The 27,533-nt window shown below is 32.6% G+C and overlaps 1 protein-coding gene across 2 annotated transcripts in view; it reads left to right on the top strand.

Annotated features, from left to right (window-relative positions):
* Positions 1-10,317: 10,317 nt before the first annotated feature.
* Positions 10,318-27,533, top strand: part of LOC118202782 (uncharacterized) — a 60,887-nt gene continuing 43,671 nt past the window's right edge. The window contains exon 1 of one of the 2 annotated variants that reach the window (XR_015041775.1): positions 10,318-10,459. Coding sequence is in view for 1 of the 2 variants with exons in the window: in XM_085819215.1 (XP_085675341.1) it covers positions 11,623-11,942 (320 nt within the window). In the remaining variant the exon portion in view is untranslated. Of the gene's footprint in view, positions 10,460-11,058; positions 11,943-27,533 lie in introns of those variants that run through there. The other variant, XM_085819215.1, reaches the window with a different exon arrangement.

The raw sequence follows: 27,533 nt of genomic DNA, 5'->3' as shown, positions 1-27,533 counted from the left end.
ACTTAACGCAGAAAAATGTTGTGTTGTTTTATATCGCAGATACAGAAAAAAATTTCCAGTTAATTCCAATATTAAAATAGATAATTCACCTGTTCCAGTAGCAAGCTCATATAAATACCTAGGAGTGTACGTCGACAAAGCTTTAAGTTTCAAGGACTGGTATCCAGTATACCATCAATAAAGCTAATGCAGCGTTTATGTCTCTTTACTCCCTGCTTGGAAGGAAATCTAAATTAAATCTGAATACTAAGAGAAATCTTTATATCACCCTCATCAGACCAATTCTACTCTATGGAGTTCCTGCATGGGCAGCTGCCGGATAAATTGAACCCTAGAAAAAAAACGTCTTACCTAATAAGATTCTCCGTAGCATAACAAATTGGTTTGTGCGGAACGCGCAAATCCATAAGGGTTTAAAAATTCACCCGATTCATGATCAAATACTAACTACAGCACACAACTTCTTTGAAAAACTGAAAAACTCACAATACCTAGCCATTAAAGAACCCACAGATAAAAGACCGCGAACTATACATCATGATGCATTATGGGTGGTAGTGTACAGTGTATATCTTTTATTTCTACTTATTTTACGTATCTTCAGTGGCGTAGCGAAGGGGGGGCAAGGGGGTGTATGATGCCCCGGGCGCCGCTCGCAGAGGGGCGCCTCCAAACAAGATTTTCATCATATTACTGTTTTTCGGGAGAGGGGGGGCGCCAAAAAGGTATTTTGCCCCAGGCGCCAGTTATGCTCGCGACGCCACTGCGTATCTTATTACTCTTCATTACTCAAGATCAGTTTACGTTATGGACTATGCTCTGACAAAGCTTATGGACTTTGATTGCAACTTATATTTCTTACCTTTTGTTTTTATTTAACCAAGAATTTATTTAGTACTGTGTAGTGTTTTAAAGCAAAGACTTTGCTTTCAGTGAAAATTTTAGTTCGCGGTCTTATGACTCCTTCACTCGCTATTGGCCACCTCGCATCACGTGGTGTTTACTGTGCAACTTTAAAGAAATTAATTTTCTAGCATGATTACTTAATTTTACTGTACCCAAATTGTGTTTCTGAAGAATAAGGACATTATTAAATCTTTAAATTCACCTTTTTTTTTTTTTTTTTTTTTTTTTTTTTTTTTTTTTTTTGAACTCTACAGACTTATTTGGGCTACAATGAACCTCTGGTTGAGGGGATACCCCCATTTTAATGGATAATAAAGAGCGAAATAATGAAATATATCATTATTTCGCTCTTGGGGACTCGCATGCCATGGCTGAAGCTATGGCAGCGGTATTATAAATATAACAAATAAAATACTTCACGGACATAATTAATGTTTTCTAAAATCAAAGTTTTTTAGGGTACTTGAAAAGAATCTTTATTTAACACGTGGGTGTGTAATCTTTATTTAACATAGTGCCACAGAAAAATCTGGTAAAATAGTCTGTCGGATCATTTTTTTAATTCTAGTGGTTTCGTGTCTTTTTTATCCTAAAAATCAGTTCACTACCTAATCTGAATATATTTTTATGAATATTTAATAAATAGATAAACAAATAACAGGTTTAAAATATAAATCCTATTTATATTTTAAACAATAAATTTATTACATTTCAGTTCATTGTAAATTAACACAAGAGTTCTATGTCTCAATAGGAAAAATTGGTAAAATTAGACAAATACTGTATTACAATACAAATAATAAAACATAATACATAACCAAAAATAAATAACTTAGTGAATGTGTAAACATCTTAAAAAATATCGCTAGTCTTGTATTCTTTCAATAAACAACACAATGTGTAAACTGTTTCATTTGACTTATGAATAATTTAATGGGCAGTTTTTTTATTACGCACATTGGTGCTACATAAACTGCCATAAAAAATCAGCAAGACTAAGCTAATGTTTGGTCTTCATGACAGCTGGACGTGCTAGTCATGAGAACAGGCAAAGGCCAAATGCGATAATTCTTTATATCATGACCTGCATTCTCAAATATAATTTTTTAAAACTGTTTTCGATAATTCGAATAATGTTATATACCAAGCTCGCAATGCCAAAAATGAAAAAAGTGCCAAGCATATTAAAAAAAAGTGTTTAAATTATAGCGATTTAAAAATCTGGTTAACTGATAAATGTACGAATTATTCAAAGTTATTTAAAATTTATAAAAAGTATTGTCAGTCTGTTATTGAACAGTTACATTATTTATTATATTTTTGAGACGAAAATGCATAGTTTCTAGAGATTCTTAGATTCAATAACGGTAACTGTTAAAAGTTAGCTGTGGATATTGTCTTTAAATATGGTTAAAAAATGCCATAACATTTGCATCATATTCAAATATCACACGAAATAATTTTAAAAAAGTTTCCCTTTATTTAATTATAATTAACAGGGCATAACATAAAATCATTCACAAATATTCAAACGTGATGAAATCGTTCATCACCTTATTTGTGACGGAATAAAACAAAATGCAGTAAACTCTCTAGTTGCGTCCATCTCTGAAAAGAACAAAATATTTCTAGGTCTAATATCGGTACTGAAAATCACTTTCGCACAAGATCGAAATCATATGGAACCTTGAGAAGTAGAAAGGATCACCTCAAAAACAGGTAAGATCCTGAATACTGTTAATTTTTTAAAAAGTTGAAATAATTTTTTAGAACTATCCTGAAACTGAAAGCGAAACTAACGATATATTATTTCAGTTAGGTGTTGCGTTGTTTAGAATAAAGACATAAATACAGGAGAACTTCATTAATGTTTCTTAAACTTTCTATTTACACAGGAGTTCATCTGTCAAATTTATTGTAAATCACTTAAAATCGCTGAATATGAATTATTTTAAAATTACGCTATGAATATACATTTATAACAGAGAAAGGAATGTGACATTCCAAGTCATTTTATGTCTCATGATTATCAATGAAGCTCTAAATAAACATCGGTAAAATAAATTAACATCTCTCTAAGATCTAATATGAGGTATGGTCTTTTCTATAGCCAGACAGGTCGTGTAGCGTGACGGCATACTAGACAGGACGCAGATGAAGAGCCCTTATGGCAGTCGGTCTCATTCCTGCAACAAGACAGTTTTCAACTCCAGGATGGTTCTTGGAAGGGGGAAAATTGCCCTTCTAAGAGCGTCCCAGACATGCTTTATAGGGATATATTATTTCAGTTAGGTGTTGCGTTGTTTAGCCAGGTGGCGAATATCCTCACTTTCCAGGTTACTGTTGACCAGCTGAGCCCTATGTGGACGAGCTTTGTCATCCATTAACAGGAACACCGGACCAACTGCGCTCCTGAAACATACGATCTAAGACTGCCTCTCTATACCTCATAGAAATCAGAAAGCCTTTGTCAAACACATGAAGGGAGGTGTGGGGCCGTTCAGCATAATACCTACCCAATTATTACACCTCCACCACCGTAATGATCCTTTCTCATGATGAGGGAGGGATGGTATCGTGTTCCAGGCTCTTTCCAGATGCAGGCACAATAAGAATCAATGGCCAGGCATATCTCGGCTCGTGTAAAAAGCACGCACTGAAGTCTGTGTATTGAAGTGAGCGGAACGCAAATAGCAGGTCTTTTGGCATACAGCCCTATCTCATGAAGCCTTCAGACAACTGTAAACCGTGAAACTCGGATTTCAGCGGCAGCACAGAGCTCAGGTGAGAGTTGTGAATCTGTAGCAGTTCTGTGTCGCAGCGCTGAAAGAGGCAAATAGTGAGCTTCAATCGTCGTTGTGGATTTTGGTCGGCTTTGGACCTTGGTTGTCGATCTTGGTTGAACTTTTCAAAGTCCTGAAACTGTTTCCATAAATTGCTGACGACACTGGGTGTCACATTGAGCTCTTTAACTACCTGCGCTTCTGATTGATCTGGCGACAATCTACCGTTAATCGCCGAGCGTGGCTTTGAAACAGGCATGTAACTAACTGGCTTTTACCCGAATCTGGGAGAACTCTTCTGGGTCATTGGCTTTATACATACACACCGTAATCGGCGAAATCTATAGCAAATTACTGTGGTTACCATTGCATTTAACTCTTTGATTCCATCGCAAAAGTGGATGCTAGTCCGAACTGGTGATAAAAAATTTTCCAACATGCAGATAGGTGATTTACTGTAATGTGGTGCCAACTAGTGGTTATAGAACACATGAAATGGAGGGATGAAAAAATCCTCGAAGTCTCTGATATACACAGCAAAGGGACAATGAAATAAGAATACAAATGAAGTGTAATACAATTTAGATATTAAAAAAGGAGATATCAAATATACACAACTACATACAGGTGCAATCACAATGCAGATTAATATCCAGTATTGTTGATAACCCCTCGTGCGCTGACATTCTTTTCACGATCATAGCTCCGCAGATACGCACATGTACGGTTACGTATTCGACTCTGAATATTTGCATAATTCTTTGGCGGCATAATTAGTACCTTAGATTCAAAACTTTTCTTAAAAATAAACATAATTTGCAAATTCTCTTAATTTTGCACACGAGTGACTTAATGAAAAGTTCATTGAATTAAATTCAGTAATTTTTTTAAAATTCCCTGTGCTATAGTCATTAAGTTTGTCAATTAAGGATGCAAAAATATCATTTCAAACAATTAAGAGTAATCAAAGTGTGACATAATTCATGAAATTTTTCATTAAATCAGGATATTGTAAAGTCGAGGTTATTTTTACTTAATCATATTTTAGGAAAATGCTAAAACTTTAGTGTATGTTTCCAAACTGCCAACTGTATGGTGTCTAAAACACAGGACTAGTCACCTGGTGAAGTACAGGTGACGTAATTTTTAGAATTCAGGAAGTTACTTGATGGCAAAATCTTGAAGATATTTAGATTACATTGGGAAGCCAGTCAGAACGTTCTCTTCCTTTTTTAAGCCTCTTGCTACTAAACAAGGACCAAAATTCTTATGCATATATGACATGTTCTTGTATTGCCTTCTTTATAGATCTTAATAAATTTTAAAACAAATTGCAGCTATATTCCTTTGAAGACTTCTATCTCTTAATTATTATAAAAATCAAAATGAAATAAAGATATAAAAAAGGATGCTCATTATTTTTGAAGTTTTAATGTGAAAGATAAATTAAATATTACATTACACTGAATTATAACTTCTGAAAACTGGCAATTACAGTCAAAAGTCGTTAATTCGGACACCCATAATCCGGAATGATCTATAATCCGAACCTCAAAGCTAAAAACTTTCTTCGTATGCGTCGCGTTCACGCATGCGCATAGGCGTTTACGCGTGCGCGTAAGACCTTTACGGCTGCGAATATACATGTGAGCATGCGTATAATACGTTTACTCATGCGCGTTTAATGTATAACGGACGGTATACGCTAAAATTATCTAATTATCTATTTCAGTTAATGTTGCAGATTGCGTTGTTCTTTAATCTTCGAATTGAATCCTGCTTATTATTTTTTGCAGACTGTTAGAGCAATTTTATAAAAGTAAGCTTGAACTTCGATTATGTCAAATAAAATTTCCGATATATATTTACTAATATGTAAAGGATCTACAAAGCAAAAGTATGTTTCGAAGTCCATTAGACAGAAAGTGGAATTGCTGCAAAAAATGGATAAAGACGTATCCTTTGATTATCTAATCATTCCGAAATATGTTTATCACTTTCACGCTGCTCTGCGGGGGAAAGGAAACGACACGGCGTGTAATGAATTGGAAGTTGATCTGTCAGCACTATCCTTATCTTCAGGGCAGATGTTTTTATTTTATTTGGCTTATAATTCTTTACTAAATGTAGTATTTCATCTCGATGTACTCGGTCTTTGATATGATTTAAATCAAGTTCCTCGTCATTATAATTCGCTTCCGATAGTGAAGAAAGTGACTCAGAGGTTATTGAAAACGAAAAAATTTCGATTGACAAATTAGTCGGTATTCTCGACACAGCAATTATAGGACTTGAACAGCGGAACTTTGTAATTAAACAAGAAATTATGTCTGTTTAATAGCATTAAAGAGAAAGTATTATCACATGAAATGAAGCATATTAAACAACTTACATTGAAAGAAATGTTTAATAAAGTTAACAAATAAATATTTAGCTTTTTCTTTTTGTAAATTTTGATACCCTTTAGATAATAATTGCTCTTTATTTCATAAATTACGGTTTCATATTTTTAATTTTATAATTTCTGCATGCCATCTTACCAGATTTAAACTGATGATCTATAATCCGGAATCGCCGAAGTCCCGACGAGTCCGGATTAACGACTTTTGACTGTATTATGCAGCAAGGATGATAAATACTTCAATAGAATAACAAAATGTAGCCCAATGAAGATTCAAGAAAAAGATTAAGAAATTCTCATGTTTTTTATTACATTGTTCCTTAAGCTAAAAAAAATTTAGAACTACCACGAGTGATTTGTTTTCTCATAAGCTCAAGATTTGATTATCTCTGAAAACAATCATCTTGCAGAGGTAAAATGGCAGTATCGAATTAAAAATTTTAGTGAATCCAAAGTAAAATGAAATAAGTTTTGTACACACACTGCAGTTAAAAAAAAAAAAAAAAGTTGTGGTTGGATAAAAATGCACTTGAGTTACATATGCGGCATTAAACTGACATTTCAAGTTTAATAATTAAACGCAAAAACAAATTTAGATGGAAAAATCAAAATTTTATGCATGCATACACACACACAGGGGGGAGGGTAAAGATGAAACTTATTTGTTTATTTTTATTAACAACAATTTATCCTTGCACTGTAATACATAAGAATTATAACTATCTCTGCCATATTCACTAAATGGAAAAAAATGAATAAAAGTTTAGATTAGGATATTTGAATACAGCAAAGAACACGAGGGCTATCTGCCTTCCCTAAGGAAAAACGGCTCACATTTACGTTACACACAGGAAAAACCATACAGCCAGTACTTTCACCTATGATCAAACTTCCAGCATTCAGCAGTCTTAACTACTCAGCTACGTGTGGGACTAAATCAATAATCAGAATTAATATTTAGATATTCTATGACTTGAACCTAAGTATAATATATAGTGTTCATTAAAATGTTTTAAATAAATCTAATATATATATATATATAAAAACTTAAATGTGTCATTTACTGATATTTTATGTATGAAATATATGTCTTTTAGAAAAATTTTAATTGCTTAGATAAGGAGAAGTCTTTTGAGCAAAAAAAAATCAGTATGTTGGGGTTCTCCATCCACACATTAATAGTTCAAAGCATTGAAATCATTAGAAATGGGCTAGCCGTAAAGGTGGCTTTGTGGTTTTTCTCAATCCTAAATAGAATACCAGCCATAAAGGTAATTTTTATCTTTAGATAGTTAAGTCACTGTGTGCTTTTTCATAATCATTAAATGTTATGTTACAGAAATTTAGGTCAGTTATTTAATTTGTGATTATATTGCTCAAATGTGTAAAGCTTAGTTAAAATTTTGATGTAAGCACAATATCAAGATACCACACTATCTTGAACTTTTAATTATATCAGTCTGGAAGTTTTAAGGTATTTATTTTTTAAATGTGTGAGTAGTAAACTAATACATATCCATGTCATAATACATTTTAAGCTAATAATGAAATGCAAGATCATCACAAAGAAATTGGATTATTTTTATAATTTAACTCAGACACATTAAATCATTATTTAGCATTTTAATGTACATTTTTGAATAAGAAACTTGATTGTACACAGATCTAATGCTTTTTTAGAATGAATTATAAATAATTAAGGACATCAGCATCTCCTCAGCTGGAAATGGAACCAAAATTAACGAAACCACAGCACTAACAATTCTGTTATTAAATCAGCTATTAAATAGCAAATATAATTACTAATTTTTCAATAATATAAAGTGATTATAAAAATATTTCATATTATAATATAAATGTTTCTCCCTACAAAATAGCAAAAAGCATTAAAATTATTGACTAGCTTTTGAACAATTAAGTACTATGTGACATCATTAGATTATTTTGAAGCAGGCGGTGTGAAAAATGTGCAATGTTCTCACAGGAACCCTGAAACTCTAGAATATGCATCGAGTCTGTTTTCAATTACACCATGAAGACATGTGGAAGGACAGGAGAAAATACTTTATTTCATAACTATCTTACAAGTAAATGATCAATAAACATTTTGAAAGGAACAGAATACATCTACAAAGAATATATCAGGACAAACTGGTAATATTTGAGTTGATCTTCATTACTAAAATAACCTTAAAATACAAGTTCTAGTAACCCAGTAGAAACATAAAATCATTATTTACCATCTTAATGTACATTTTTTTAAAAAGAAAATTAACTATACAAAGATCTAATGCTTCCTTAGAATGAATTATAAATAGCTAAGGATGTCAGCATTTTCTCGCCTAGCACAGGAACCCATAAATTCAAGAAATCAGTGTTACCTACTCTGCTATTAAATCAGTTGCACGTTAAAGTTTTAATCTTTAATTTGCACACATTTAATCAATATATATACTAATTTTTCAATAACTGGAATAAAATCTTTAAATCTGTTTATTTTTATGGAGTCAATCAACAGTTTATTTTTGTATTTCTTATATCAAGTGCCCAGAAAATACCCAGTATGATCATTATGTATTAGTTTCTCTACTATATTAACTTATTAGTTGTATTTTGCTGTTTAACTTGAAGAGAAAAATTAAAAAATTAAAATAAATGATAATTAAGCTTTTAGTTGCCTTTCATTTTTTAATTAATCTCAAATCAAACATAGTTCAGTTTGCTTTATAAATGAAGCTAGCTATTCAGCAGAAAATTCTTCAGCATGTGAGTGCTATTTGTCAAAAGGGAGGAGTGCTTTTGTGGAGGACTTTCTAGAGTGGTATCCAAGTTACACATTGGAAATTTGCAAAAATGCTCATGTAGCCAAACCTTTCGATTGGAATCCAACTCAGGTCAAACTATTAGTATTCAGTAACTTTACTGCTTGGCCACTGATGGGATCCAAATCAAACATATGTTTAATTATTAAAATGAGCTATTGAACAGAAAATTCTAAAAGAAACGATAATTACTTATCCAAAACAAAAGTAACATAAATTTATCCAAACCATTTTAATTTGCTAATTAAAGGAGATTTAAACAGTTTATTTATAATTTGAAACCATGCAATATGATTTCTTAATTTTTTACAAAGTTTAACCATATACAACATGATACACCATTTACTTATTATTAACTAGTTGTATGAGGTGCATAGAAATTTGATGAAAATCTCAATTATAAAGTATAATTTATATATCACAATGACAAGTTTACATAAGTAAGTTGAATCAAGGATATTTTGTTGTTGCAAATCTGTTACAATATAAAAACAGATCAAATTAAATTAAGATAAATTAAAATTATTAAACATTTATTATTATACTTATTTTGTGTTATAAAAACCTCCTGAAATCGGTGTAGAGTAATAGCTATTCTGATCATTCACAATTTACGAATTTTATTTGAGAAAAGATAACGTAAGTTCAAAATTATAAAAGATCTAACTATGAGATGTTAGAAAATAAAATTACGACTAATATTTTGAAACTACATTTGTTCAAAGATTAATAAACCATGCTTCATATCGAAAGACTTTTGATGATCCTGATAAAAACTTAATTCAGGAAATACTGAAAAATTATTTCAGTGATACGAATTATTGTTATAGTATTAAGTGATTAAAAAATATTTCAGAGTATATTGTAAATGCTTCTCCTTATAAAATAGCGTTTAATACGTTAAAGCATTAAAATTAGTGATTAGCTTATGGAAAATTTCTGTCTGCATACGAACAAAAAATTTCAGTAAAGAACAAAGAAAATGCGCGAAGATCCCAAAATCACGACAAATTGGCGATATTTGAGTTGCTCTTCATTACTATGACATACATAAAGTACTTCTTCTAGTAACCCGGAGCCCAAACTCTTCATCTCAACGTCATGCCTGATTGACTTTCATTATAACCAATGAGAGGGTTCCATTTAGTGGGAGGAGCGAGAAGAGGTCCGGTTAATAACGTGTCCCAATTTTTCTGACATTGCAAAGACAGACAGACAGACAAAGTAGACAGATGTCTTATTTTGCACCCGCTAAGTCTTTCTGCACCGTAGGCGAAAAATCAAGCATAGGTGAGAAGGAAAGGTATATAGAAAGGGGGCAATTTCGTATTTAAGAGTAAGTTTTGAGAATTACGAATGCTGCCTTTTGACAATAGATGGCGCTGACCGTTGCCCTGGATTTCTGACGTCAGAATTATGTGTTGCTATCTTTGGCGAAGTGTTCGCTCATGTTAAAATACAAACTCTTGGCACCATATTTTTATTATGAATTTGTGCAATGTAACAAACAAGTAAAACAAACGTGACAGTATAAGAAACGCATTCTGGTAAGTAAGGATTCTTTTTATTCGGGGTTAGTATTTTTATATTGTCCATATTACGTACTTTTCATCAAAATTTTTTAATCATATTAATTCGAATAAATAAAACTTTTATGGTGAGTAAAGATCATTTGGCCTAGCATGTGTGTTCAATGCAATTAGTAGTGAAAGTGCTCACGCTATACTGATATTTAGACGTGTTATTTAATTTTTGGTTGAAACATTTTCAGTTACCGAATACTTTGAAATTAGGAAATTACATAATTTCATATAGGAGGAGACATTAAACAAGATTTGCTTCTTAAGGGGACAAACGACATAAAAATTTTCGAATTTTCAATTTTGCTCTAGAAAAATAAAGTAGACTCAGACGATTCCAAAAATATATAATTTATGCGTGTTTCGAAATTTTAAAAGGGCGAAATCTCTCGTTTAAAATGTAAACAAGCACTGGCATGCCCACAAGTTTAAAGGGACAGATGTTTTATCGTTGTTTATTATCACTTGCACATACAGATGTTTTAGCAGTTTTTATTACTTCCTTGGTCAGAATATGATTCTTTGAAAGACATTTGGCAACACGTTTTTAAATTGGCTTATTCACTAAGCTGTGTAGTGGATAATTGTCGAATTTCGTATTTACAACTTGGCTTAGTTTAATTTGTGTTTCGCTATTCTTTTCATTCTTTTTCATTTAAATTCGTGCTTTCTGTGTTTATTTTTGATTGTTTTATTGTGTTATCGTAGTGAATAAAAGTTTTAAATAAGTAAATGCCGAGAAAAAAATCATTCGGGAAGAGAAAATATATCGGAAATCAACATACATATGTGAAAGATGTTACCCATAATGTAAGTAAGTCTTCCCTAAATATGAGTGCATCTGAGTACAAAATCGGCATAGTTAATGGCGAAGATGAGTTTTAGAGTCTCAGAAGAGTAGAAACTTTATAATTGAAACAGAAACATTATTGCATTTATTGAAGGCATTTGCAAAATGTAAGAACTGTGGGAAATGTGATTCTTTTGATGTGATAGACCAAAGTAATTCCCGCAGAGGACTTGCAGTAAGTTTACTGTATTTGTGTACTGCATGTGGATATTCTACGAGTAGTGTGACATCTAAAAAATCTAAAAGATGCTACGATGTTAATTTACGCCTTACTTATGCAATGCGTTGCATTGGTAAAGGGAAGAAAGCTGCAGAGACATTCTGCGCTGTTAGGAACTTACCCCCTCCGCCAAGTGACTTTCAGAAGTATAACAAAATTTTGTTACCTGTATTATCAGAAATTGCTGAAGAATCCATGTTGAAAGCTGTAAAAGAAACAGTTGCAGATAACAGTGGAAATGCTGACATAAAAGTGGAAATGCTGTGTTTAGAAGTCTGTCTGACAAAAAACTGCTGTCAAAGTGCTTACACGGACGAACTCAAAACCCCAATGAAAGTTTTAATAATTGCATCTGGATACGCATACCAAAAACTGTTTTTGTGAGTATTATCACCTTAAAATTGGGTTTGTTCGATGCCATAATATGTTTTAATGATGGTGTACAAAGCCGGAGTAAAGTAATGGAATTATTAGGAATGCAACCAGGGTTTTATATGGTAAAGAGTCTGAGAAAAATAGATTGTCTTAGAATTCGTGAGGGACAGCTCGCTTACTAAAAGCTTTCTAAAATGGCCAGAAAGAAAAATAAATTTATAAAACAAAAACAGTTTGATGTAGAAATGTCAATTCAAGATGATTATGGTACAGGAAAATATTAAAATGATATTTTTTTATAAATTATTAGTTTTTAAATGTTTTTTTTTCGTTTTTCTCAAAATGTGTTTTTCTTAACTTTCGGTACATTTTTCTTGAAAACTATTCGACCTGGAAGGTGCCAATTTTCCATAGTTGTTTATCATTACTATTTCTTTGAAACTATGCAGGATATAAAATTTACGAGCATTAGTATTGGATATATTAATAATTTAATACTAATTTTTTTGTGATTTTTCAAAGCATTTTACTAATTTATTTTTAATATTTTTTCTTTTTAAGTAAAATGTAAAATACTGCTTATTATTCTTAAATGATATATTTTTAACTACCATGCACGATTTGAGGACGATTGGTGCAGTACCTTTTAAGAAAAGTGTACCGAACTAGCACATTGTCCGATGAGATTCGTCAAAGGTAAGTGAAATTAAACAACTGGTTTTTAAAAATATTAGGCATTTAATATATATTTTATGTGTTTTCTGTAATCTGTAATCTATGCATTTTAAATGAAAAAAATGAATCGTGTATAAGTTTATTTTGAGAAAAGTTATATCTTAATAACTTTCGTCTCGAAATAGTTGCATTTTGCCAGTCGACATGTCACATGTCCCCTTAACATGCAAGAAGTTAATGCTATCTGTTGAATATTTAAGTTTTATCATTATAGCATTTAAGAATTATCTTGTCTCCAGCAGTTTTCGTAAACTAGCAGTTTGTTTTACAAAAATGCTATTTAAAAGCGATGTAAATGTAAAAGCTAGTTATTCATAAACTGTTTGTTAACTGGACAATATTTCTTTCTATTTGTTAATTCTTTGTTATGTAGTGATTGCTTGTAATCAGTATTATTTGATAATCAGATTAATTTTTACTTGTTATGTGTAGTTTTTTAATTTTCTGTTCATTTACAGTTAAAAATTAGGTAAACTGATGCGATATTTTTAAAGCACTTAATAACATAGTTTATTTGACCTTTATCAATTAGAGAGATCATGATTTTTTTTATGTGTTCTTTTGTTAACTTTTATTTCTTATAAAATGTGTTTATTCTATGCACACAATGTACGTTTGTTTTCAGAAATAGCATTTAAAATTAAAATGAAAGCTATCATTAATCAGCACTGTCAGTTTAGTAATTTTTACATAATATGAAAGCATTCTATATGTTATGAATTTGCTTCATATATAGCAGGGGTCTCCAAACTTCTTTAGCCTGCAGGACATATTACCTCTTTTACTATCTTTTGACGGCCAATACGTAGTTAATTCATCACTCCGTGGTGATGTAATATAATGAATTTGAATCTATATTACTATGATAATCCGAAGAAATGGGGTTTTTAGAATTTCATGTTGTTTCACCTAACATGAATTTCTTAAAATTGTTTAAACGTTTGCAAAAACAATCTTGTCGCAGCATATCAAAGATTTCTTTGGTTTGCGATGTAATTTTACTTATAAGTGGATTTCCTTGCTTGTTGTAACAATTTAGCATCACATTTTGATCAGATGAAAACTCTCTCATAGGCATTTCATATTTGTGGGGGGCTCAAAATGCGATGATAAATTTTAACATATACATTAAAAAAATTTTTTTTGAATATTTAAACAAAATTGTTGGTAAAAATTTTTATGAACAAATCTAGAATTCTACTATGAAAGTGGGTATGGAACCTTTTTTCTCATAAAAAAAAATATGACAAATTTTATAATAGAGTGTTGGCTATATTTTACTCATTGTAAATTTAGAAACAGTAGTATAATATTTATAATATGCTTTAGAAAGAACATGCATGACTGTAAATATATTTATCGATTATTTGTTATATAAAATAGTTATTGTGTATGGTATCTTGCTTCTTTTAAATTTTATAAAACTATTTACAAATTGGTTGGCTGAATTGATAAGGCTCGTGGGCCAAATTTGGACCACGGGCTGTAGTTTGGAGACCCCTGATATAGAGGGTAATGTTTTATTTTATTACTGCTGTGTAGGTTTGCAATGTACTAACTCAGTCTGTTGTTCAGCAGTTGTTTTTAATCTAGATTGCAGAAATCTATATTTGATTGAAATTTGATATTGCATAATTAAATTAGGTTAGGTATACTTACATTAGAGTAACGCACACCACATTGTACACCCTCCATCAATATAATATAAGAAATTTTTCTTTCATCATCTGTAAAGCTAAACTATAATTTAAATGATTTTATTATGCTTTTGTTCTAGTATTTATTATTTTAAATTTGCTTCCTGATAGATAATTAATGTTTGATTTAATAATAATAATTTAGGAAATAAATAAAAATGAAAAGACTGAATATTAGCCAGTTTCGACACGTATTTGCAATTTTCTGTCAAATGTAAATAAGTAAATGAATATTTTGAATTCTGCATATTAATTTTTTCTCATTCTGTTATGCTTCTCAGAAATAAAATTGAATGTTTCCTTTTCAAACAGAGTTATAAACGAACTACCAGTGTTCAGCGACTTTACCGCTCGGCTGTTGGTAGACCTGTAATGAACATGAAATAATGAATTAATTATTACAACACCTTTAATATGAATGGTTTTAAATAAAGAATACATTTATTAAAAACATTTATACATATTTACGAAGTTAGCGAACTGGAAAAAATAATTCTCTCTCCAGGAAAAAAAATTCACTACATTTTTGTATATAAATTAAATCTTATGGTAACAAAAATACAACGCACATCATTAACTGTAATAATGTTTTCGGTACTCCTATAAAAGTGCAAACGGTAAGGAAGTGTACTCTCGAGCCTAAGCAAAGTCAAGGCGCTCCTAAAAGTGTATAAGGCCCCACCAGCCGCCGAGAGGTAAAGTCGCTGAATACTGGTAGTTCGGTCCGAGGCTCGAATCCCGCGAATGGGCTGGCTACATGGGGCTTTCGTGGTTTTTCCCATGTGTAACGTGTATACGGGCCAGTTTCCCTTAGAAAGTCCTCCACGAAGGCATTCCTCTCCTTAGGCAGATAGCCCTTGAGGCTTTGCCGTAAGCACATACACCAATACCTAAAACTTTATAGGAAATGAATTCAGCCGACAGCCTTTCCAAGCATTGATTTTTAACCTATGCGCATGGGCACGGTACGGAATGCTTATGCCTCTGAACAAGGCACGACCGCTGCTTGTCTGGACGAGTGTTCTGCAATAAATGATTTTTATTTCACTGTTAAAAAGTATTGGAGAGTTCGTCGCCTAATGACCTGATGGTAAAAGGCCTGGCATTTGTTTAGTAATTAAAATAATTCTTGAGACTCATTAGCCGTTAAACGGTAAAATAGCTGAAAATTGCTAAATCGACTAGTGTTCAGATCCTCAGAGAAGTTCTTGCAGGGGAGTTTTCGTGAATTTTCTCAGACGGGAATGTGGATACGAGCCAGTTGCATTTTTAGAAAACCTCCGGTGGAGGAGTACTTTATTCTGTACGTACGGGTGGCAAAAGTCACCCCAAAAAATAGTCAAAATTATTAATTTCTTTTACTTCGTACATAATTTAATAATAGTAAATTTTAATAATAGTAATATTTAATAATAGTAGTAATTTTTAATAATAGTAATATTTCTTTTACTTCATACAAGGAAATAAAAAAGGTAAATGCATATTTAATAACAAAGAACATAATAAATTTATTCATTTAACGTAAAGGCTCTTTTCACTTATTATTGCGCAATATTGACCTATTCAGTATAATTTTTTACAAAAAGCTTATTATCCCTGGTATTATCAAGATTTTTCCAAGAACTTGTACAGAAAAAGTTTGATGTACACAAAATATTTATTAATTAAGGTTTTGGATTTCGATAGCCAGAAGGCGAAAAAAATTTCTTTGTCCATTTAAAGGTTTAAGGTGAAAATTCTGCAACTAGCAGAAATAGACATCATAATTTATTTTTTAATATTGCTTAAAATTTTATATCTTACTAAAATTATTGATAACATATGAAAATATTATCCACACGTATTTTCATCTATTGCAGCGATGGGCAAACCACGGCTCGAGGGCCAACTCCGGCTCGCCGGAAGGTCCTATATCCCGCCGGCAATAGAATTTAAAGGTGGCAAATAAAAAGAAATATATATTGATATATTAAATATCCATCTCCTTTTCTAATTTGTTTAAATATTATTATTTTTTATTAAAGGACTGATGAATACTTTCTCCGTTTTTGTTCTGCAAAACATAAATCGAAAGAATTATGAAGATGGCTTGAAATAACTGCATTTTGAGTTCGAAAGCAGATTTAAAGACTTCAGTATCATTCAAACAGAATTGGATATTTTTACCATGCCTTTGAAGTAAACTGTGAAGCAGTGAGGTCAGATTTTCAGCTGGAATAAATTGAGTTACAGTCTAACAATCATCTCGAGCGGTTGTTTCTAACTGAGCCAAAGTTGCCAAAGTTAGAGTTTTGCATATCGAAAATAAGTTTCCAAAATCTATTATCTCATCCCCAGAAAATCAGTGCTAGGTTTTTCTTCATCTTATACATGTGAACAAGTGTTTTCGACTGTGAAATTAGAAAGAATTATTTCAGAAGCAGACTGACCGACAAACATTTTAGCCTCGTTCCTTAGAATTAGTACATCTCCTTTCGAACCTCAATATGAGGAACTTTTAAAAATGAAATGGCAATTTCATTCATCTCATGAACATATTTAAGTTGTAGTACTTTGTATATTGTTTTTAAAATTTTAGAAAAATTTATCTTGGCCCTTCAAATTTTTTTTTTTTTTTTTTTTTTCTTTTTCGATCTTTGGCCCGCGACCGAAAAAGTTTACCCATCCCTGATCTAATATGTACAGTGAGAAGTTTAAACGGTCATTGAAATTTAGGTACGTATACTTACCCAGATAAAGATCTTTCATCTGCTTTAACATTAATTAATATTCAATGATTCAAAGAATGCCTCTAAAGTAAAGTTATTACTCATTGTTTGAATTCTTCCACAAGACCTACTTTATTACAGCAGGAATTTCTGCAAAATTTAAGGATTTTTAGTAATTTTACACCATTAAAAAAAAATCACGAATTTTCTGTAGATTTCTATGGAAATTTCGAAAGGCTTTTAATATTTGCTGACATTTTGAAGAATCCATTTTCGAATTTAACCATGTTACATAACAGCAGACTAGCTCACCGACGGCCGAGCGGTACCGGTGAGGAGCTGCTACCATTGAACACTGGTAGTTCGAAGGGCTCGAATAGCAACGAACGGGCTGGTTGAATGGATTGTTTCGTGATTCTAGCATGGGTACAAGCCAGTTTCACTTAAAAAGTCCTTAACTAAGGTTTGGTTTGGTTTACGTAATTACGTCAAAGCTTCGAGAGTTATCTGCCTAAGGGAAGCGATGCCTTCGTGGAGGACTTTCAAAGGGAAACTGGCTCTTGTACAAGTTACACTTGGGAAAACCATGAAAACGCTCGTGCAGCCGCTTTGTTCGTGGGATTCGAACCTCGGACCGAGCTACCAGTGTTCAGTGACTTTACCGCTCTGCCGTTCGTAGCGGTTCTCAAGGAAGGCATCTTTCCATTTACGCAATAGCTCTTGTGTGCTTTGCTATAATTAAATAAATAAACCAAATCAACCATGATAACCGATATCAAATAAAAAGGTGACGTAACTTATTGATGTGACGTAAACTTATTAAATTGTGCCATCAGCTTAAATCAAGATCTTGATCGCTTATAACGGTTCTGTTAGTACTGACAAAGCTTGGCTGTTTGAAAATAAATTTAACATGATGCGTCATTATCTGACAAGTTCTTTGGAAGTGTAAGTGAAATTCGTCGGCTGCGAAATATTCGCAGAATTTTGCGATTTATCCTTAGAAATTTCCATTAATTTTCCATCCTTTTAAATTTCCATCAAATTATGCCATCCTTTCCGCAATGAGATAACTTGTACTATGTGATGCACGAAATAATACTGAAATATTCAACAAGAAGCGCCATATTATAAGAATTATTGAAGAGGCAAAATTTAGCGTATAACACACTATCCCTAATATCTGGAGACTATTTTAAAAGCGTTTCAGTTATGCTTAATTTCAACGTATTCAGTGTGAAGTGCTGACCTAATATATGATGAAATTATTCGGAAAATATACGTATAATTTGAAGGCCTCCAGTTTCTATGATTAAGTTCTATAAATTACCCGAAAATAAATATCAGTTCAGCATTCAAGTTTTTATGTAGAATGATTTCAACTTGGTAACTGAGTTTTAAAGGTAATCTTAATGCTTCATAAAAAAATATCGAATGATTTTTCGACGTTCTCTCATAACCCTGAGATGATATTTATTTATTAATGGTATTAGTAAAATAATTTATTATTTGAATTATATTTAGCAGACAAACATTGCGCTTGAGAAATTTTTCGTTCAATGAGTGACTCGTTAGCTGAAGGACCTAGGAAGTAAACATTTCCACTGATTCTGCAAATGGCTATTGAAAGCATTCAATGTTTCGTCCTAAATTGCTTGGGGAAGAGGGCAAAAATAGAGAGTACATGAGTGAAACCTGTTCAGCTCTGCAGACGCAAAGCTGGAGACGATCGACAACAAATGGCGTGAAAAAGTTCGCCAAGTTTCCTGCTTGGCGAAAGATGCAATTACGTTTTAGGTTTGCTAAGTTTTAGACAAAATTGATGTACGTGCATATTTTTCTGCGCAAGAATGACATTTTAATGAATGAATTGAATGATGGTGAATGTTACTTCGTTCCCTGAAGTAAAAAATTATATTTTAATGCAGAAAAAATTAAATGTTCCCCAAAATAGAAATTGACAATCAGTCCGTATGGAGTAGTGGTGCCCTCTATTTTTCAATATTGATACTAATCGAAAAAAACGGTAAAAAAGCAAAAGTGATATTTGGCAAATATTTATTAATAATAGGATAAAGCATGCCCTTTTTTTTACTGTAGCAGAATTTTGAAGATGTATTCTATGTAGCAGCAGACTTTTTCATTACTTCACTGAGCTTTTTTCATGTGATACTGTGTTTCTAAATTTGCTAATGTTAAAAGAATAGGAAGACATTTGTCAACAATCCCCCTTAAGGAGAGTAAAAAGGAACTTCGTACATTTTGTACGAGTTCAAAATGCCAGAAAGAAAAGATGGGACAAAATAAATGGCTCAAAAATTAATAGAGGGGGGTGAAAGGGCCTATAGAAAGAAAAGGAAAAGAAGTAGAAAATATCCTAAAAATAGGATTGTGTCCATGAGTGTAGTTAAAAGGAGTTCATTTGCAAAAATTAGTGTCTTTAAGAAGCAAACTTTAGCTAAGTTAAAAAAAAAAATAAATGAATTCCTATATGGTAATGTGTATGCCCTTATCTTGAGACCTTGTAGCCTTGGCTACTAATGTTTAAAATTAATTTATGACTAGTAACAGCATGAATTATAAACAAATAGCTAAGTTATTGCATTTTATTTTCCAGCTATCGAAATGCGACGCTACGAGCAACGTTTTGAAACCAAAACCTAGCAATCATGAATCAGAACTAGAACTAGTTGCCATTCAGCATAAAGAAATTTAAATATAAATATGAATATTAACAAAATATTAAAGTTAATTTTATAAAATAATTAAACACATGAACAAATATATGAAATAAAAAATAATTATTTCTCATGCAATAACTGGACCACTACACTACTCCCCCACCAGTAACTAAGTTACGTTACGAAGATGGAGAAATAGGTAGTAACTAGTATTGCAGTGTTAACCACTATCAAAATAATTTAGTCAGTCCTTGAATCTAACAGGTAAACGTATAGTTCTGCCTGTGCGAGAATGTTTTTGATTCACATCCGAATTTGAGTCCGGTCTCTGCAAATTAGTGTAGTCAGGTTGTATCAACTGAGAATTTTCCTCAGCTAAAATATATGCTGGTTTCAAGCGATCCAGGGATACATTAACATGTTTTCCTTTTATGCTAATAGTAAAATATTTGTCCTTGCGATCAATAACAGGAAATGGTCCTTCATAAGGAGGTTCCAAAGGTTTTTTTACCCGATCTATTCGCTGAAACACATGAGAACAAGTTTTTAAGTCTTTATGGACAAATATATGTTCAGATGAATTTTTACGAATTAGTCTCGGTCCAACAACTTCCATCTGTTTCAGGAGTTTATTAGCAAAAGTCTCCGATGCTGTCTGGATACTTGGTTTGCTGAAAAACTCTCCAGGAAGTCTGAGACTCTGGCCATAAACTACTTGCGCGATAGAATGATTGGTATCTTCTTGAATAGCAGTACGCAAACCCAAAAGTACTGTTGGTAACGTGTCCGTCCAAGATATGTTGTTGTGTGCTTTTAATGCTGTTTTTAATGTTCGATGAAGGCGCTCAACTTTGCCATTACACGAGGGGTGGTAGGCAGTAGTGTGTTGTAAATTGATGCCACAGATTTTGGACAAAGCTCGTAATGTATCACTTTTAAATTGGGATCCACGATCACTAATGAGTTTACTTGGCGTGCCGAAACGCGCAATCCAGTTGCTATAAAAGGCTCTTGCGACGTTCTCAGCGGAAATATTTTATAAAGGAATTGCTTCCATCCAATTCGAAAATCTATCTATGCAAGTAAGACAATAAATATTCCCTTTAGATCGTGGAAGTGGTCCTATGAGATCGATATGGATGACAGAAAATCTTCCTGGTGGTACTTCAAACTCACCAAATTTTGTTTTGGTGTGCCGACTGATTTTAGCTTTTTGGCAAGGAATGCAGGTTCTTGTCCACAACTGTACATCTTTTTTTATGTTAGGCCAAATGAATTTTGATGTCATTAATTTCATAGTCGATTTTATTCCTGGATGTGATAAACCATGAATTCGTTGAAAGACGTGTTGTCTGAAAGCCTGAGGAATATACGGCCGAACATGTTTAGTTGATGTATCACACCACAAATATTTCCCCGAAGGTAGAGAACATTGCTTGAAATTCAAGGAAGTAGTGGTTTGCAAACTCTTCAGTTCTTCATCTTGAGTTTGTTCATCAGCTATTTTATCATAATCTATCGATGAAATTTCATTAACTCTAGATAATGTATCCGCCACAATATTATTCTCACCTTTTACATATTTGATATCAGTCGAAAACTGGGAGATGTATTGAAGTTGGCGAGCCTGTCTAGGTGTTGCTTTGTCAAGTTTTTGACGAAAGGCGAATATTAAGGGCTTGTGGTCTGTATAAATTGTAAATACTCTTCCTTCTAGATAATGCTTAAAGTGTCTAACTGAAAGATATATGCTTAATAGTTCTCTATCATAGGTGCTATATTTTTGCTGAGTATCACTTAATTTTTTAGAAAAACATGCTATTGGCTTCCACGAGGAGTTTTCATATTGTTGCAACACTGAGCCAATCGCAGTATCTGAAGCATCTGTAAATAAAGCCAGAGGTAGTTCAGAATTGGGAAAAGACAACAGTGCCATGTTCACCAGGTCATTCTTGCACGTTTCAAATTGTTTTTCAGCTTCTTCAGTCCATTCGATTTTACGTTTGTCCCTCTTTTTAGCTCCCTTGAGATACGCATGTAGCAATGCTTGATTCTTCGCTGCATCCTTTATATAACGACGATAAAAGTTAAGTATTCCAAGAAAAGTTCTAAGTTCATGAATTGTTTCTGGTCGTTTGTAGTTAGTAATAGCTTGAACTCTTTCTGGCAAAGGACGGGAACCCTTAGGTGTAATTAGGTAGCCTAGAAACTCGATTTGGGGAACAGCAAAGACAGATTTTGAAACATTAATTCTTAACCCAAATGTATGTAATTTTTCGAAAACTAATTTAAGGTGATTTTCATGTTCTTCATGGGTACTGGATGCAATGAGTATATCGTCTAAGTAGGGAAAAACGAATTCTAATCCTCTAAAGACTTCATGAATAAATCTTTGGAACGTTGCAGGAGCATTTTTTAAACCGAAACTCATTACATTAAATTCGTATAAACCGAAAGGAGTGATGATAGCCGTTTTACATTTGTCTTCTTCTGCAATGGGAATTTGAAAATAAGCTTTGAATAAATCAATTTTAGAAAAAATATTTGTACCTCTTAAAATATGATGAAAATCTTCAATGCGAGGAATTGGGTATCGATCAGGTATCGTCTGCGCATTCAATCGTCGGTAGTCTCCGCAAGGACGATATGAACCATCCTTTTTCGTAACAAGGTCCAAGGGGCTTGACCACTGGGAGTTTGATGGACGAATTATTCCATTGTCAAGCATAAATTTAAATTCCTCTTTAGCTATAGCTAAGCGTTTTGGATCGAGCTGTCGTGCCTTTGAATAAACGGGTTGACCATCAGTCGTAATAAAATGTGTAACACCATGTTTAATTTGTGTAGGAAAAAGGTTAGGTTTAGAAATTTCGGGATATTTCGACAGTAAATCGAAATTTTTTATGGATTTATTTAATGTGGTTACTGAGTAATCACTAGAAATAGCAGCGACATCACACTGGACACAAAGCTGTGTTACGCCATCAATTAATTTTTTCTTATTTATATCGATAAGCAATTTATATTTGTGAAGAAAGTCAGCTCCTAAAATACCTTTTGTGACATCAGCAATTATGAATGGAAACTGAAAATCACGACGTAATCCCAAATCAAGAGTTAGCGTTTTTATGCCATAAGTGGAAATATCTGTGCCATTAGCTGCATACAGTTTATATTCAGTTTTACATTTATTCTGTGAAGTAGCAGGAATTATGCTTACGTCAGCTCCGCTATCAATAAGAAAGTGCAAATTTGATCTTCGGTCACGAACGAATAAACGAAATTTGCGACAATCCTTCATATTTTCTGCAGCAGCGTTTGCCGCTGAACCTACTGCAGATTCGAGTTTTCCTGGTTTTTGAAATCGTTTTTTACCCAAGCACACGGAGGCTTGCATTTCTCTGGAATGCATTTTGCTCCAAAACGAAAGTGATAAAAACAAAATTTGCCAGTAGGGTCATATCGTTTACGAGATCGGCTTCGAGATCGTGAACGTGAATTACGTAAATCCGAGTCCCTTCGTCTTGAGCGAATGGTTATTTGATCAATTTTTTTTTCAAGAAAGGTAATTCTTTGCAACAAATCATTTGCGGGAACGGAAGGAGCATTAGTACTAAATACTTCTGGTTTCCGATTCATATCATTAATTTTATCTGCCATAGACGCTAACTTGGTTACATCTTCATCACTAACTAATAATATATTTTTTATGGAGTCAGGTAGCTTCTCCAGCCATAAAGTTTTGATTAGATTTTCAGACACATCTGTAGTAGCAACTGATCTCAACTTCTGCAAAAGTTGGCTTGGTTTCATGTCTCCAAGTTCGATACCAGTAATCAAACGTTTAATCCGTACATTTTCACTTTCTTTGAATAAATGTAATAACCTAATTTTAGCATCCGAATATTTTGTGGCACTATCGTTCGTTATAATGTCCCAAATATTTTCGACGAACTTAGGTTCAAGCTGTGAAACTAAATAATTAAATTTCGTTTCTTCTGAAACGATATTACTAATTTTGAACTGTATCTTTCATAGCAGTTTCAGAAGAGTCATTTGTTGACATTTCGAAAATTAATCAGGGTCACCACGATGTAGCCTTGGCTACTAATGTTTAAAATTAATTTATGACTAGTAACAGCATGAATTATAAACAAATAGCTAAGTTATTGCATTTTATTTTCCAGCTATCGAAATGCGACACTACGAGCAACGTTTTGAAACCAAAACCTAGCAATCATGAATCAGAACTAGAACTAGTTGCCATTCAGCATAAAGAAATTTAAATATAAATAGGAATATTAACAAAATATTAAAGTTAATTTTATAAAATAATTAAACACATGAACAAATATATGAAATAAAAAATAATTATTTCTCATGCAATAACTGGACCACTACAACCTAACTAGAAAAGACATATATCATCACAGAGATGTGCATAATATTTTAACGAAAGTAACATTAACTATTACCGTTCCCAAAAAATTCATGTATATTTCAGAAAAACAGTAATTGACAAAATCATAAATCCATACACAGTGTGAGAGCATACCAGCAAAAATAAATTATACAGTTATTTTTCTTAAATATTAGTTAAATATAAAATTAATTTATTAATTTAACCGTTGTAATTTATTATAGTACAAGTTTAACAAATTCCGTCACACTGTATTTATATTTGCTCGTAATTCTAAGTTTGATACCTGAAAAAAAAAAAGTCGGGGATCTTAGTTACAAAAATCACAATCTATACTCATCGATGGTCAAGAGATCCGCATTTTTCCTCTCTCAAGAAATTCCTAAGCACGAAGAGGGGGGCCTCCTAAGGGTGTGACTTGCTGATAAGAACGGACTACTGATAAGATGAACAAGAAGAATGGTTCATATTTAAAGATTCTCTACTTGAAGTTTATGATTCACGATCTTGCGTTCAATTATCTTCCATAGATTTTGATCATATGAAGGATTACATGATAAATGTTTGCATAGTATGGAATACGCTGTATCAATTAAAAGATCCGTCGCCAGGAGACATCAGAAATGTTAATGAATGACAATGGATTCTATAAGCTATTTCTCACTTTCTGGAAAGAAACTTATCTTAGAGAATTTAGAGTCAAAATGCATAACATGTTTTTCATTAAGGATGTTCCATTTAACCATACAACCTCAACATGTCTCACATCAAGAATGTCATATTATTCAAACGCACCATGAACCTATTTCTTATGCAATGGTTGAAGAAAATGAAAATAGTTTTCAATGCAAAAAAAATATGTATTACGACGCAACTCTGTTTACAAAGTTTTACCAAGTACATACTATATTCTCTCGGTGCAGGCAAAAAACACTTTATTTGCGGTTGATGTAATGCATACAAGTTTCTCAACAGCGGCATTACCTAGACTAGTGGTTCTCAACCTTTTGACTAGGGCGTACCATATAAAGAAAAATTAAAAATCTTTAGTACCACTACTACACCCTATAATGATTATTTTTCAATTTCTAAAGAGAAATATTAAAAAGAAATATCTGAAAGCTTTCAGACCTTATATTACACAAAAAGGGTTTTTTTTTTAACGTTTTGTGTGTTACCTTTATTTATAAATATCATGTTCTTTGCACTTAAACCATAAAATTCAATTCAACAGCAATACCCCAAATAGTTAAAAGAGCATATCTTTAGAATTTCCGATACACAGTCTCACGCCTTGGAGACAATTTTTTTTTTCTCTCCGTACAGAGTTGCCATTGCTCGCTTTGAAATCGTTGAAATTGTTAATAAAAATTTCGTTAAAGTGTTACAAAATATGAAATCGTTAATAAAACAAATTCCAAATTAGGTTTTCCAGATGTCCATATTCGGTGGAGGACTACGCTATTCAAATTTGAATGGCTCTAGGCACCGTTGTTTCATCACAATGCGAGAAACATACATTCATTTGTGCAGATTCTTCATTATTTAATTTCTTTAAATATATGGCAGGACGATAATATTTGGCGGCAACAATCTGAAAAGTGGAACAAGCATTTACGTTTTCAAAATGCGAAAACGAAGTAAATGGTCGCTCTGTGCTAACGCTCTTTGGGCTAAAAGAAAGAAATAAAATCGTAATACTTTCAGATCTTGTATTACGCCCAGTAGGGTGTTTTTTAACGTTTGGTGTGTTATCTTTATTTATTAAATATCATGTTCTTTGCACTTAAAACGCATAAAATTCAATTCAACAGCATTATCACAAAATATTTAAAAACAGCAAAACAGCATACCTTTAGAATTTTCGATACACTGTCTCGCGCGCTGGAAATTAGTTTTTTTTTTTTTTTTTTTTTCCGTGGAGTGTTGCCATTGCTCGCTTTGAAATCGTTGAGTTTGTTAATCAAAAATTCGTTAAAGTTTTTCAAAATTTGAAATAGATAATAAAACAAATTCGAAATTCAAAATTCGGGCTTCCAAGTGACCATGTTCGTTGGAAGACAACGTTATTAAAACTAAGGAATGCAAAGCAACAAGAAAACATCTACTGTTAGAGACAGCAAACCGACGTAAAAAATGTTTTCCTTTGAAAATGGAGCAATAAGAGGCCGGAAATGGTGGCATAAAGGGCTGGCCATGCTAATAAATCGGTAAACTTTAAGAGAATTAATGAGACTCTATTATGTTTTTTATAGGAACTTATTTTTATTTCCTATTGTATACAACATCCATTTGTATCACTCCTTTTAAAAACATCATTTATGGCAAATTTTGTTATGTCCACGGCTAAAAGAATATTTGTGAAACCTGCAACATGGAGGAACCACGAAAACTGCCATGCAGACAGATCGTTCGCTTCTTGCTTAAGTCTATAAGCGGCTGTTGACCATGAACAAAGCTCAGATCCCATACATTTACGAGTGTTAGAGAATAAACTCAATCAGGATGCTGGGGTTTTAATTTTTGAATTTAATAGTTAAACCACCTATTTTTCTCTTGCGTACCATCAGTGGTACGCGTACCACTGGTTGAGAACTCCTGCTCTAGACGGTTCAAATTTCGTACAACTACGGAAATTCCTGAATTTTATTTCCAGTTCATCTTTTAATTTTCTTGCTATGTTTTCTGAGTCGTCGAAATCATATGTACCCTATCTGATGGAATCAAGCATATTTTATTTGGTTGTAAAATGTGCTTTTTAAATTTAAGTTCGTCAACAGGCCTAAACGTTTTATCCGTCACAGATGAATTGTGGGAAGAAGAGCAAAGTTTATAATAAACCATTGGAGCTTCAGTCGTTTGGTAAATGTGTACTTGCGCCCATGCTCCGTTTTTCTAAGTTCAAACGTAGAATAGCTTTTCGTCGCAAACATATTTTTTCCATCTAAAGCTTGTTCTCGTATCTGTATATTTCTTTTCCGCACTAGATGATTTCACGGGTAGACGAATTTTGTGATGTATTTTTGTCCCACTGGTATGGTTCACACCTATAAGACAGTCTAGAACCAAGCATAATCCATTCTATATTTTGCATAATTAATTGCATAAATAATTAATCTTTGGGGGATAATTTATCTCAACCGAATGGAGGACCAACTACAAGGGACCCTAGATGTTTTAAATCGCTCGAAGCATACCCCAATCCTTTCAAAATATAACTGAAGTGTCTGGTGTGCAAATATAGAAAAATAACACTTCTCTGACTCCTATGGAACCAATATTTTATTCCTTACGATGTTATAGATTCTTATTCATAATATTTATTTACATTTTACATGCACGTAGCATCGCGTGA

Source organism: Stegodyphus dumicola, chromosome 6, assembly GCF_044657685.1.
Source record: "Stegodyphus dumicola isolate Sdum_Otavi_A_Nest chromosome 6, ASM4465768v1".
Classification (NCBI taxonomy): Eukaryota; Metazoa; Arthropoda; class Arachnida; order Araneae; family Eresidae; genus Stegodyphus; species Stegodyphus dumicola.
The sequence above is the reverse complement of the archived record's forward strand: the minus strand, read 5'-3'. Positions and strand labels throughout refer to the sequence as shown.